This window comes from Filicampus tigris, chromosome 14, assembly GCF_054856515.1.
Source record: "Filicampus tigris isolate MCC_2025a chromosome 14, RoL_Ftig_1.0, whole genome shotgun sequence".
Taxonomy (NCBI): Eukaryota; Metazoa; Chordata; class Actinopteri; order Syngnathiformes; family Syngnathidae; genus Filicampus; species Filicampus tigris.
In genome coordinates this window covers 22,508,075-22,521,580 of record NC_141230.1, presented here as the reverse complement: position 1 = coordinate 22,521,580, position 13,506 = coordinate 22,508,075, and the positions used below count along the sequence as shown (strand labels likewise).

The 13,506-nt window shown below is 45.3% G+C and overlaps 1 protein-coding gene across 1 annotated transcript in view; it reads left to right on the top strand.

The window, feature by feature from the left end:
- LOC147136874 (obscurin-like) overlaps nucleotides 1-13,506 on the top strand; it is a 28,302-nt gene that overhangs the window by 13,036 nt on the left and 1,760 nt on the right. The window contains exons 19-35 of the mRNA XM_086051397.1: nucleotides 61-315; nucleotides 659-934; nucleotides 1,010-1,282; nucleotides 1,949-2,224; nucleotides 2,302-2,577; nucleotides 2,650-2,925; nucleotides 2,988-3,263; nucleotides 3,355-3,624; nucleotides 3,745-4,011; nucleotides 4,098-4,367; nucleotides 6,157-6,423; nucleotides 7,900-8,166; nucleotides 9,839-9,951; nucleotides 10,552-10,705; nucleotides 12,161-12,322; nucleotides 12,584-12,688; nucleotides 12,776-13,042. Of these exons, the coding sequence (XP_085907523.1) occupies nucleotides 61-315; nucleotides 659-934; nucleotides 1,010-1,282; nucleotides 1,949-2,224; nucleotides 2,302-2,577; nucleotides 2,650-2,925; nucleotides 2,988-3,263; nucleotides 3,355-3,624; nucleotides 3,745-4,011; nucleotides 4,098-4,367; nucleotides 6,157-6,423; nucleotides 7,900-8,166; nucleotides 9,839-9,951; nucleotides 10,552-10,705; nucleotides 12,161-12,322; nucleotides 12,584-12,688; nucleotides 12,776-13,042 (4,050 nt within the window). The remainder of the gene's footprint in view (nucleotides 1-60; nucleotides 316-658; nucleotides 935-1,009; nucleotides 1,283-1,948; nucleotides 2,225-2,301; nucleotides 2,578-2,649; nucleotides 2,926-2,987; nucleotides 3,264-3,354; nucleotides 3,625-3,744; nucleotides 4,012-4,097; nucleotides 4,368-6,156; nucleotides 6,424-7,899; nucleotides 8,167-9,838; nucleotides 9,952-10,551; nucleotides 10,706-12,160; nucleotides 12,323-12,583; nucleotides 12,689-12,775; nucleotides 13,043-13,506) is intronic.

Sequence of the window (13,506 nt, the reverse complement as noted above, 5' to 3'; positions counted from 1 at the left end):
TATGTGACAAAGTCGAGTGTGGCAAACACTCATTTCTTGTAGCACTGACTGTATTCTCAGCTGTTCCAGAAGTTAAAAGCAGACAGGCAGCAGGCGATACTGAAAAAACGCAGTGCAAGGGCTCAGACGCCACAGGCCAACCTGGCTTGCATGACGATGGAATCAAACACTTTCCAAAATCAGCCACAAAGATCGATTCGGAAGGCCTAACAAGGACATCTGATCCGGACTCACCAGTGTCTTCAGTCTCTGAGGAGCACAGTTGTAAAAGTGACGATGAGTCAGAGTCCAACGATTGCTTTGCGAAGATTAAAGGTGATATGCATAGCTTTTTCTTGCAAGATATGATTGTAGCATTCTCTACTCTGCTACAACCTCTAATATCCCGCAAAAGTAAAATCATCTGTCAAAACGCTCTAATTCCATTTCATCGCACTTCGCAATTCAGATAAAGCGCTTCACATTCCACTGCTACATTGCTTCAAATGTAATTAACTTCCATTTCTAACGTTTATGTGGAGTGGTAATAAAAAATAAAGTGTGGGCCAAAAAATATTGATCTCCGCATGTCTTAACTGCCATGCGGCTGCTGTGAACGCGAGTTTTGAGAGCAGGTCACAAGTACCGTCAAATGTAAACCTCCTTTATGTGCCTTCAGCGCCACCGGTAACGTTTGCTGATGTCCCAGAGGAGGAGCTTTTCAAGAGCGTGGTGGAGCAGTCCGAGCTCTGCCTGTCATGCGAAGTGTCGAAAGTCGACGCTGTTGTCCAGTGGTACAAGGACGGAGCTCAAATCCAGCCAAACAGCAATATTACAATGCGAGCTGAAGCCACAAGGAGACATCTTGCAATCCAGTCAGCCCAGCTGTCTGACTCGGGCATGTACGCATGCCGGGCAGGAGACAATGCTGTCATGTTCAAGGTCAACATTCGAGGTAACAAAAATGTCCTAGTTTGCATGAATACAATCTAAATGTAAGAGCGCCACTTTTCTGACCGTTCCTTCCAAGAACCTCCGGTGATGATCATATACCCAAAAGAAGATGTCCACCTTGACCGTCACGTACCTGAGGAAATTATTCTTAGCTGTGAACTATCCCGTCCAAATGGAGTGGTGAGCTGGTACAAAGATGGCCAAAAGCTCCAAATGAGCGAGAACATCAAACTGAAGGTCCAAGGCCCTTATCGACGATTGAAGATTCTGACGAGCAGAGTCGAGGATTCTGGAGAATACGTTTGTGACACAGCCGATGACTCCATTTTCTTTAACCTCAGCATAACAGGTAAAATCCATGCGCTTGCATGTTGTGCGTGCATTGTTTGTTCAGGCTGTTTGACATAACTGCAGTGCATTGAGAGCTTCAAATGAATACATTGCCAACACGACAAGTGATCTACCAATTGGAGGGCGAAATAAATAGTCAAAGAGTGGTGAATCTGAAATCTAATTGGTTAACAAAAAAAAAACAAAAAAACTGTCATTGCTCATAGAGTGTACAGTATGTGTCATGCGCTGGCACTCAGGATTCTGAGGGCCCTGGGCAGATTATATAGACATGGCGACACATAGAAGCTGAAATCGGATTGGACAAATAAACAAATATCAAATACACATGAGTGAAAGGTAGACAGCTAAGACACACTATGATATGAAGATAACATGGGTGAGCATGTGAGCATCTCCTGCTCTGGAGGGAAGTCCAGAGTCAGAGGTCCCTAACAACATCACAAAGAGTCACTAGATCTCTGAGTAATCCTCGCTTCCTTCCAATGCCATGTCTCTGGCCCCGGGTCTGCATGGTAGCAAACTATGTACTAACCCTAACCCCCATGAGACACAACCGCCCATCAAAATGGTATGATTTCAACCAGAGTGTTCAAGTTGGGGTGCTGTAATTTGTTATCTTTTGTGTAGTTTGACCCAAGCATTCCATTGTGTCAATATTCAGAACCTCCGGTGCGGATTGTATCTCCAAGTCAGTCCCAAATGGAACTGTGCCAGCAAATGTCAGAGAGGATGGTACTGAGCTGTGAGATCTCACGGCCAAATGCGGTGGTCCGTTGGTACAGAGACGGACTTGAGGTGGAGGAGAGCGACAACCTCATACTGGAGGTCGACGGTGTGTACAGACGGCTCATTATACCTGAAACCACTGTAAAAGATTCCGCAGAATACGTCTGTGACACAACCGATGAGTCCATGACATTCTTTGTAAATATAGCCGGTAAGGGATAGTCAGAGCTCTGCAAGATGCAAAGTTATATGTTTAACTGTGTCTCACCACATTGCATACGTCCACAGAGCCCCCTGTCCGCTTTGTCCGTCCACGAAAGATAGTGAACAGACTCGAAAAAGTGGTCGGCGAATCCTTGGTTCTGGACTGTGAGGTGTCTAGACCGAATGCTGTGGTTCTCTGGAAGAGGAACGGAGAAGAAGTGGAAGACTCCAAAAATGTCACCGTTGCGGAAGACGGTTTATTACGTCAATTAACTGTTCACTCGCTGACTTTAGAAGATGCGGGTATATATTTCTGCGATGCAAAAGATGATGTGATGGATTTTCACATTAAAGTGAAAGGTAGGTCATATTTTTAAATCATCATAAAGTTATTAATTTGTCTGTACAACAACTCTTCTTGTTTGTTTTCAGAGTTGCCTGTACAAATTATTGGGAAAACCAATGCTAAAACAGAAAAGCAATTCCTAGTGTCTGATGACATTATTCTAGTGTGTGAACTGTCCAGACCAAACGCATCTGTGACTTGGTACAAAAACAATCAACCGATTGACGACACCGAGCGATACTGTAGCGAAGAGCAGGGCGTTTTCCAATCATTGGTGGTCCTAAACGCTTCACTCGAAGATTCCGGAGAGTACACTTGCGATGCAGTGGATGATAAGATGGTCTTCCATATCACAGTTGCAGGTAATTCCATGATCACGTTGTTTGCCCAGAAAGACATTGAGCGCTATGGTCTTTTCATTCAGAGCCCCCGGTCAAGATCGTTGGAAATTCTGGTCACCCGGAGCATCACACACTACTGGCAGGAGAAGAACTTATTTTAGAGTGTGAGGTGTCTCGGCCAAATGCCACCGTTCAGTGGCTCTGGAATGGCGAGATACTGAAACCGGATACCCGCGTTACAATTTACAGCAATGACGTCATGAGGAAGCTTGTTCTCTCCAGACTTCAGCCGTCGGACTCTGGAAAATATGTTTGTGATGCCGCTGATGACAAGCTGATTACAATTGTTGAGGTGCAGGGTAAGATGAGAATCTGAATGCTTTAAAATGCCATGGAAAGAACATGAATTGAATCGGAATTAATCAAAACTTCTCAATGTTCCCGCCCCAGAGATACCAGTCAAGTTTGTGAATAAAAAGGCAACTAATAAAATGTTAGCCTATGAAAACGAGAGCGTCACACTGTGTGCTGTCATGAGCCGAGACAAAGCTAATGTGCGCTGGCTGAAAGATGGCCAACTCCTGAACAAGGACAACATTCATATCTCCAGCGAGGGTAATACCCACAAGCTCACCATTAATCCCCTGCAGCTGTCAGATTCTGGAGACTATGTCTGTGATGCAAACACAGATGAGATGCATTTCAGTCTTTTTGTCAAAGGTAAGAATTTGACACCCGCTAATCAAACGGAGCTCCCGTTTCTATCTTAAATATTTCCTTGATGATAACTGTCACCAAGTTCATTTCTCTGACATGAACCCTGCTTCACAACCTCGTCAGAAATGAAGGTGAAATTCATCCGAGCGCTGGAGAACGTCGCGTCTCTGAAGGGCAGCAGCCTCACATTACGATGTGAGATCAATAAGCCAAAAGGAGACGTCCAGTGGGTGAAAGACGGCCTCGAGATCTCGCCAAGTCGTCGTTACAGAATAAGGGCGCAAGGTCGAGAGCGAAGTTTTACGATCTTTGAGGTACTTGAAGAAGACGCGGGAAATTATGCCTGTCAAAGCACAGATGACAGAACCTCAGCCACTGTCACTGTAAACAGTAAGTCGATGAAAAATCGTCAACCTTTTTTTGAAAATGTGTCTCAATGCCATCTGAAAATGACCCGCCGGTTTCTTTGACTCCAGCTCCCCGTGTTGTGGAGTTCATAGCGGAACTCCGTAACATCACGGTTTGCGAAGGGGAAGACGCAGTATTCAAGTGTGTGGTTTCGCCAGCAGACGCTCATTTGGTGTGGCGCCTGAATGGCAAACAGGTAGCCCTGAATGAGCGCACTGTCGTTTCCAGCAATGGACTCTGCCACATGCTCTGTCTACGCAACTGCATGGTTTCCGATAGCGGCATAGTGACAGCTGATGCGGAGGGATTGCTATCAAAGGCTGAGCTCCAGGTTCAAGGTGAGGGTCTTGTGCCTCAACAAATTTAACGTAAACCACATATTTCTCACACTCACAATTCTGTTATTCACACCTTTCCGTAGATTTTTTTTTCTACATACATATATATACATACATATACTGTATATTTATAGTCTGCATTTGCGTCTGCATGTAATGGTTGTATGACAACCAATTTCAAAGTGTGTAACAGTAAACCACCCCCCTCAGACTCCCCCACACCCCTGACCACCAATATAAATTTCAGTACCAGTCGAAAGTGTGGACTTGCAAAGGCCCCCTTGGAATTGCCAAATACGGAGATCGCCATTTGAAGGGCATTGCAATATTCGGAAAGTCACTGAGTTGTGCAGGGGAAAATCCTGGTGAATCCTCTGTAGTGAAAGGTCTTAGCAATGTGAACTTCAGCATGTCTGTCTTGAGTAGACCGACATTAAAGTCTCGAGATGTTATGCACGAAACGCCATGGAAAGTATGGCATTTTGGTTTGAAGCGACTCTCTTAGCATGGTTCTTGGTCACTTTCTTGAAAAGCAAACACGTCCTTATAGAGTTCGTCAAACTTCGTATACCAGACAGAGGGCAATGCTAAATTGCAAAACATTCCCATTTTTATCATTGCGTGTGTGTGGAACATGCCGGCAAATTTAATCACTTGCTGCAACACACAAAATTAAAAATACTTTCTAGTCCATCAGGCATAGAAAGGTTTGAAAACACTCCGATACTCGATTCAACCTAAGCATTCTACATTTAAATACATTATTACAAATGTTATACAAATGTTTTATCAATTTTCTCTCCAGTAATAAAATATGAAATGGTTAATGTTTGCTTTTTGCAGTCGTCATCCAGGTCCCCCCCCCCCCCCCCCCCCCCCTACTTCCCAGCAGCAGCATATGATCAATTTCCATGACTGCATTATTAAATTTGAAGGTTAGGAATTATTGGTAAGCGAGATGGTACACTGACCATGATAAGTGATGAGCCGATTAGCCGTTTTCCAAATGGTTGAAAAGGTGCCTTTGATGGCCAGTGCTTAGCAGCTTCTCCTGTTCGAGGAGCTCTGCTAACTGACAGACACACGTGGCCGAGCGAGCGAGCGTGCTTGGAGAGGCAGATTCCTGACAGCTTGCAGCTCACGCTTCGTACTTGAACTTGCGCTATACATTGCTGACTTTCTTTGCTCCAAATTGTGTTCCTCTGTGTCTGGGTGTGGCTCCAAGTGTGTAGCATTAAACGGCAGTTTTGGCAAAAGTACTCAAACACACTCCATACTTTTAAGTAGAAGTACAGATACTTGAGTAAAAAAAAAAAAAAGACTACTAAAATTAGAAGCCAGTTGGGGAGGTCTAGGGGACTTCTAAACAGGGCATTATATGATTGGCTGCTTTCAAAATTGAGTACATGGACTGCCTCTTTGAAAGTTAATTGTCTTGAGCAGAGAGGGGAGGGGTGAGCATTTAAGCATGGAGAAGAAGGAGGGAAGGAACAAGACAAAAGAGACACTGTTCAACCACTGAGGTCTTTTAGCTCTAGTGATCAATGTGCATTATCCTCCCCCCCCCCTCAAAAAAGGGTGCCAGCGGGTACTAGTTAGCCCCAAGGGCAACACAAGTAGCCCATGGGTCTCTTCTGATTAATAGCCCACTAGTGATGAGACAATGTGACTTACTAAGACAAATAAAACAGGTTAATATATTTAAACTCAACATGGACCACATGTCTTTGTATTTTGTTTAAAAATTAAATCGATTGTTTTCATTCTTTTTTCGCTCGTTTTTTTTCAGAACAGCAGGTGACGTTCACCAAGAAGATGGTGGCGGTTACAGCTGAGGAATACGACGAGGCGACCTTGGAGGTGGAGGTGAGCCTGGATTCGAGCGAAGTTCAGTGGATGAGGCAAGGGGTGCTGATCCACCCCGGGTCCAAATACAGCCTGAAGCACAAGGGCCCCAAGCACAGCCTGACCATCCACAAAGTGGCCACGTCCGACCGGGGCACCTACAGCTGCGAGACCCTTCACGACTGCACGCAGGCCCAGCTCACGGTGGAACGTGAGTGCGCGCGTGTTGTCGCCATGCCGCCGCCGTTGTTTATTTACCTCCGTTGCTGACCGCGCCGCGTCTCACGCACGCTGCGTCCACGCATCCCGTGGAAGCAATCACTGAGCAAGAGTAATTTGAGTGAGTGAGGACCACCGGGGTGCTTGTACTGGGACCCGATTGCAACTGACAGCTGAGTGCCACCCTGACTGAGTCAACTTTGAGTATTTGGGGCGTGAGAAGCACAAGTGGCAAAAGTATTCACAATTCTCTACTTAAAGGGGAACTAAATCTACAATTTGGAGGGAACATGCAACGGTTGTATGTGTCACCATTACCATACTTTCCGGACTCTGGAGCACACGTACGGTACATGTCCAAGATATATACAACATTTTTGTACTTAGTTACATCCCACCACTGTTTCTAAGAAGTGATGAGCATGTCACTCGCAGCGGAAAAAGCCAAGCTGACGAGGGTTTCACCGATGACAATGACCAGGCACACATATGCCCCGTAAACGCGATTTTTCCTCTGAAGGTCTGCCCGTAGAGTGACTTAAGGTCTTTTCTTTCATCACTCGGGAAGCGGAAAGTCAGGACCTCAGGCCGCTGGCACCGCCAATGAATTTGGATCTCCTCTCATTGCTTCTAAATTTACACCCTGGCCTTCAAAACTAAGGTTGTTGTCATCGGGTCTCCAAAATAAACACTCCTTTTTTTCCACGGGGAATTGTCGTCTATGTTAGAATCGATGAAAAATGTTGGCAGATTCGAAGTCGGCTTTTGCGTAAAGCTCCCCGTAGACAGGTGACCAAAATATCACTAGGATTCCCATAAAGACTGCTGTATACAAAACGGAATCCGGGCCAGCATTAAGGACACGGGACGCGGTTCCATACACTCGGTGTTTTAAGCATGACCCTAGTTTGAAAGGGAACTTGAAGCAAAAATGTTAAATTTGATAATATGTTCTGTGTCCGCACTGGTTTGAAAATGGTATCGCGTTCATGGAACGAGAATGAAGCAGATTAAACCACCCATTCTCAGCCATCTCGGGGCACAGCCATTTTGACATTATACCGCCTTCTGCTGTCGACTGATATTGACGTCAGTCACAGCTCACGTGTTCTCTGGATTTGGTCACGTGACGGTCTAGGACAGGGGTCGGTAACCCTAAATACTCCAAGTTGACTCATATGCCCTGTTATCATAGACAATTTGCCCAAAATGGCTTCTTCGAACCAATATGGCTGACCTCCTGTCAAGTCCTGTTTTGATAGACATTTCCATTCAATCCCATGGCAGTCAATGAGACCGCTATTGGGGGCTGATTGTGTCTAACTTTCCAGGGAGTGCTAACCGATTGAGCATTAATGGGGGTTGTGTTCCGTTTTCAGGGACACCAATTTTGCAGACTAGCTGAAATGGAACGTAGCAACATGTTTCTCTGAGGGAATTTGATGTTTCATCAGTGTTATCTTTCCAGCTCGAAAAGTGACAATCAAGAAGGGCCTTAGCGACCTGGAAACCATGGAGAGAGAAACGGCCTCCTGGGAGGTGGAGCTGTCCCATCCCAATGTGGCCGGCACCTGGTGGCGAAATGGAAACCAGCTCAAGCTGACAAGTCACTTCCGCATGAGCGCCAAGGGACAGGTCCACAGCTTGACTATTTGCAACCTGTCGGTGGAAGACACGGCCACCTACGTGTTCTGTGCCGAGAAGCTGAAAACATCGGCGAGGCTTGTTGTCAAGGGTAGGCCATTGGAAGATTCAGACCCCTTTTAGCCTGGATTTACACTGCTCGCCTAAGAGGCCATTTTAGTGCAGCAGGGGTGTCAAACTCATTCTTGTCATAGGCCACCTTTGGAGTTCTGCTTTCCCTCAGAGGCCTGTTATGACTGTCAAACCAGATAAATGTTTCATCACATTAGGAGGTGCAACAATCAACTATTTGGAGAATCGATTAATTGTGTAGGGACCTTGTTCAACTTCAAATTGTCCAAATCCTCGGAACGTCAGCCACTCCGTATGAATATGGACAAACAACCGGTCACGTGCAGATTTACGTCTATGGGCAATTTATAAGCTAACGAAGATAACGTGCGTGTTTTGGAACGTGGAAGAAAAGGAATTTTGAAATTCACAAATTCACTCTGACTTTCTTCCCTCATGAAACTTTATAAACCCTGTGAAATGAATGGATAGATTTGTTTCTAAATACAGTATGCACGTTAGAAGATAATTGCTGGAAAAAAAGGGAACTAAGACTGGGAACTATGTGGTACAACACTCTGTCGTGGCGATACTGTGTTAAACTGTTTTTCAACATTTCAGTTGAGCGAGTACCGATAACAGGCATCGATATTGGGCCAACACAAGGCATCAAGGACTCATGAACACTGCCAATAACATTCAGTGATACCAGTCACTGGTGCCCTCTCGTGGCCGTTCTACTATCAGGAAGTAAATAGAGCATGCATGGCTGATGGAAAGTTTTTTCCAAGTGAACTGCATCCACATCAGCGCGTCAGTCATACTTTCATGCTCAGAGTGCATTGTGAGTGCATCCGAACCCACCAAAATGTGTATGTTTATTTGCTAACTCAATTTGGGTATGATTACTTTAATTAAGTGTTGTTAAGATTACAAAGGGGTCCTTGGAAAAATGTCTTTTCTGTATATGTTGTCCCTGGAGCCCAAAATTTGGCAACCTCAGATTGGCAGTTTAAGTGATGCGCTCAGTGCCTATCGAATGGCAGACGACAGGGAGGCTCGATAAGAGAACGGAGTGCCACTTGGGTCCGGTTTGCGCCACCTTTGTCCTGGCTCACGTTCCAAACACAAAATAGCTTCGCATGACCCAGTGAAAAGTGGCAGCTTCACTCAGTCCTTTCTGTCAGCTGCTAGTTTAACCTCACGCTGTCCAAATAATCCAGTCACCGCCAAGTCACTCAGCATTCATCCCGTTGAGCTGCCGATTGAGACTTTCATCCACTTGATGACAACCGGATCAAAATGTCTCCACACTATATAATGCACAATTTCGCTGAATGGCTACGTTCAATTACGGTCATCGTCTTTGGACATTTTTCTGCATAGTTAGGCCTTTTTTGTATGTAAGAAAACAGTCATCATTTTACTCTGTTGCATCTCTTCCAAAACCGGAAGCATATTTCAAAAACCCCAAATGGATGCTTTCAACCAAAATGGCCGACTTCCTGTTCGATTTCATTCGTGTTATGATCGACATGTTAGTTAAATTGGGTGGCAATTGGTGAAACTGGTGACTGGGGCAAATTGTTTTCAAACCTTTCAGGGGACGCTACTGGGTGGAGTGGGAAAAAAACCGACGAAAATTAACTTTGCATAGTTTGACGTTTGTTCTATTTATTTATTTTTTTCATAACGTCTCTGACTCTCCCCAGAACCTCCAGTGACAATTTCCCGAAAATTAGAGGACCAGAGAATCCCCGAGGGATCAGTCGTCTCCATCGAATGTGAACTGTCGAGGCCCAATGTGGGCGTCAAATGGATGAAGGCGAGTATTACTCTTCAGTCCTCTTGAATGATGAGTCACATTCTGTTGTGTTAGAATGAAACCCAAATGTACGCCTCACGACCCACCGCTAATGCAGTTTCCCCATCGTGGGACTAATAAAGGTTAGTACTCCAATCTCAAATCAAGAATTACAGCAAATATTTGGTTGAAAAAAGCTTCCTGGCCATAAATATATAATATGCCGGATGACTTTCCGTAACATCCACTAACAACCCAGGCTAAACCTAACCCCCCCCCAGGCATATTAAGACCTCAGTCAGACTGAATCAGTTCAACAATACTTCCTGAACAACAATTGCTACTTTATTTCTTATTTACCAATGCTTTGGTAGCCTCTTGTGGTAGCTTCGAGTGTTACAGAGAGAGCACAGAAATATGCAAATAGTGGCAGATGGGCAAAAAAGGGGCAAATAGGTGAATTTCTCAATGAATTTGCATGTCAGGAAATGATACACTGGAAACTGGCCCTTCTCAGTTCATGACCGTCCCGCCGTACAACATTTTAAAGTTATGAATGGCGCATGATTTAAGAATACATCGGTTAATGTTGACCCCGAATATTTTTGTCATCCTTCTCAGAATGGCAGCGAGGTGAAGCCGGGCAAAAACGTGCGCATTTACGCCATCGGAAGGAAGCGATTTCTTCAGATCAGCAAAAGTCTTGTCAGTGATTGTGGCATGTACACCTGCGATGCCGGAGAAGTGGCTACAAGCGGCACCGTGGAGGTCTACGGTAAAAGTCTGCTGCCTACCCTGCGGTCAATGTCGACAAGTGTTGTTACGTTGCTTTAAAAAACACGAAGAAAAAAAAGTTTGGAACACAATCACCATCTATCCAAACTTGACATGTACTGCTTATGGTCTTCAAGGTCCTTTGGCCAAAAAAGTGTCAAGTTGGGCAGTAAGTAACATTGACAGGCCCAGGCACGGTGCCACACTGGGGCTAGCCAGAAATCTGCGTGGCCCTGGTTTAGCCCTCAAGTAGTTTATATTATTTTACAAGACCAATCCAGTCCCTGCTTCCGTTTTTTGTGGTGCACCTGTACCTGTAATTTTCCATTGACCTGTGGTCACTTGTATTAGGCTTAATTGCTTTGTTGAACGTTCTTTGGCCAAATTCTGTTCAAAGTAGTTTTTTTTATATTGAGCATTCTTGTGCTGTCTATCATCATCATTCAAAAAAAACAAGAACCCTTGAATAAGGAAAGGGAAGTCATGAAAATTGTTTATTTTCTCACGCCCTCTCATATTGGTCAAGCTCCCCCTCCGTTTAAGGCCCAGGAGTGAGGAGTGAGAAAAATTAATTGTTGGCGCCGTGCCTGGGTATGACTGAATACCAAGAAAAGCAGATTTTCTGGACAAATAGTGAGACATTATCAATCAGTCAGTCTCAATCAAAACCTTTATTTAACCAGAAAATAAAAACCACGTCTCGATCTGAAAGTCTTGACAAACTCACTGACTCATCACACCACACAAACTAAAGAGGGACGTAGTTTGAGAAAGCGCGTGCACTTATCCAAATACGTAGCGTACTGTACAAGTTATGGCAGTGCATGAAAGAAAATAAATAAAGGGTTCCACCAAACCAGCCTCTTTTGAACTGAAGATCTTGCCCCACATTCACTAGTCACTGAACCCTTTCTCCAGTCGGTAGTCATTTTCGCACAAGTGCATCGTTCACCGTGCAAAGGTGGCCCGGCATTTGATATGTTGTCGGCTTCCTCTACTCGTGAAACGCGGCGCCTTTAACGTGCATCAATGTCAGGCGTCAAATCCTGAGGAGCAGCCACGTTCGGAATGTCGTTGAAATGGTCGCCAGTGGACAGGTTTAGCAACAACAGAAACTTTGATTGAAAAACAGACAATCGTGTCTTCTCTATCTCCTGACGGGCGGTTCCGGACGGCGGGCCGTACGTATATCAAAGAAAGGTAGCTGCAGCATTTACTAATGCTTTGCTTTCCATTGAGAAAACTTCACCAATGACCAGCTAACCTTCTCTAACTCATTCGACATCTCAACACTGCCATCTGCTGAGAATTGCGCTCTGCGGTCACAGTCCAGAAATGGCATCGATGCTACTGCCTTCTGCTCTGGTCGGCAAAATGCAACACCGACTGTAGATGATGGAACGGCAAGCCAACGTTTCTCCTGCATTGAATGTGATACTTAAATATCCATTTACAGAACGGGAGCTGACGGTTGTGCAGGGCCTCGAGGATTTAAGCATCGCCGAAGATCAGAACGCCGTCTTTGTTTGTGAGATCTCAGTGGAAGACGTGCCGGGAGAATGGTACAAAAACGGCGAGATGATTCATCCCACCAGCGCCATCAAGACCCGACAGGAAGGTCGGTGCAACTCATGAGGATGGAGCGCATGCTGCTACACGGGGAAGAATTGCGCAAGATTAACAAATAATATACGGAATATGGCCATACAGTACGGTAAACTTTGTAAAAAATTGCAAACATGCTTGCAAGATCCCAAAAATGCCTCACAGCAAAATTTCCAATCAAGTTTAAGGTTTCAAACAAGCGTTTGGGTTTAATATCAATGTTTTCAAGCATGTGTTTGAGCTTTAAAGTAGGGTCTCGTGATTGACGTTTCAGGGACCAAACACTTTCTCCTCATGTGCAACGTGCGACCTGAGGACTCTGGGGAGATCAAATTTGTTGCCAGACATGTGGACTCGGTTGCCAAGTTGCGGGTGAAAGGTAAAATTCCTCCCATGGCTGCTTTCCTCATCTTTTTTCCTTTTCAATATGGAAACGGCCAAAGTCACGCCTAAGGTGGTTTTCCAGAGATTCCCCTGAGCATCGTGAAGCCTCTGCAGGACAAAACGGCGCTGGAGAAGAGCCGCGTGATGTTGGACTGCACCGTGTCCAACCCGCGCTGCAGCATCCGCTGGTACAAAGGCAGTAACGTCATCTTGCCCTCGGAGCGCTTCGAGATCAGCAGCGAGGGCTGCTACCGCAAACTGATCATCCAGCAGGTGGCGCTGGACGACGAGGGCACCTACAGCATGCAGGTCGGGGAGTACACGTGCTCGGCAAAACTGACGGTGGAGGGTAAGAGGCGTTCATCGCGGGTAAAATCACATGCACGACTGTTTGGCAAAAAGAATCTAACAGCATCCGTGTAACATCATCAATTCCATCCTAACCAGTCAACAGCAAATGAAGGCAGAGGAGTAGAACATTAGGTAGACCCAGGGGCATGCTACACGGGGGGCCGGGGGGGGGGGGGTTATACAGCGCACTTCCTCTTGGACACTTTGCAATCACGCGTGATTATTCCCTGATTCAAACAAATTCTGTAAAATAAGTACAAAGTAATGTCGCCATTCTTCCTTGGTTTAAATGCCCGTCCCTAGCGCTGCTAATAATCCTAGTCGGTTATTGAATTGTTTATATGGCCACAGGCCCAAAATAGCAAAATAGCTGATGCTATCCCTGAAGGTATATGCACAATCTATTTCAAAGAGACCTCGCTCTCTATTGGTCGTCATTTTCTGGTTAAATAAAGGTTTGGA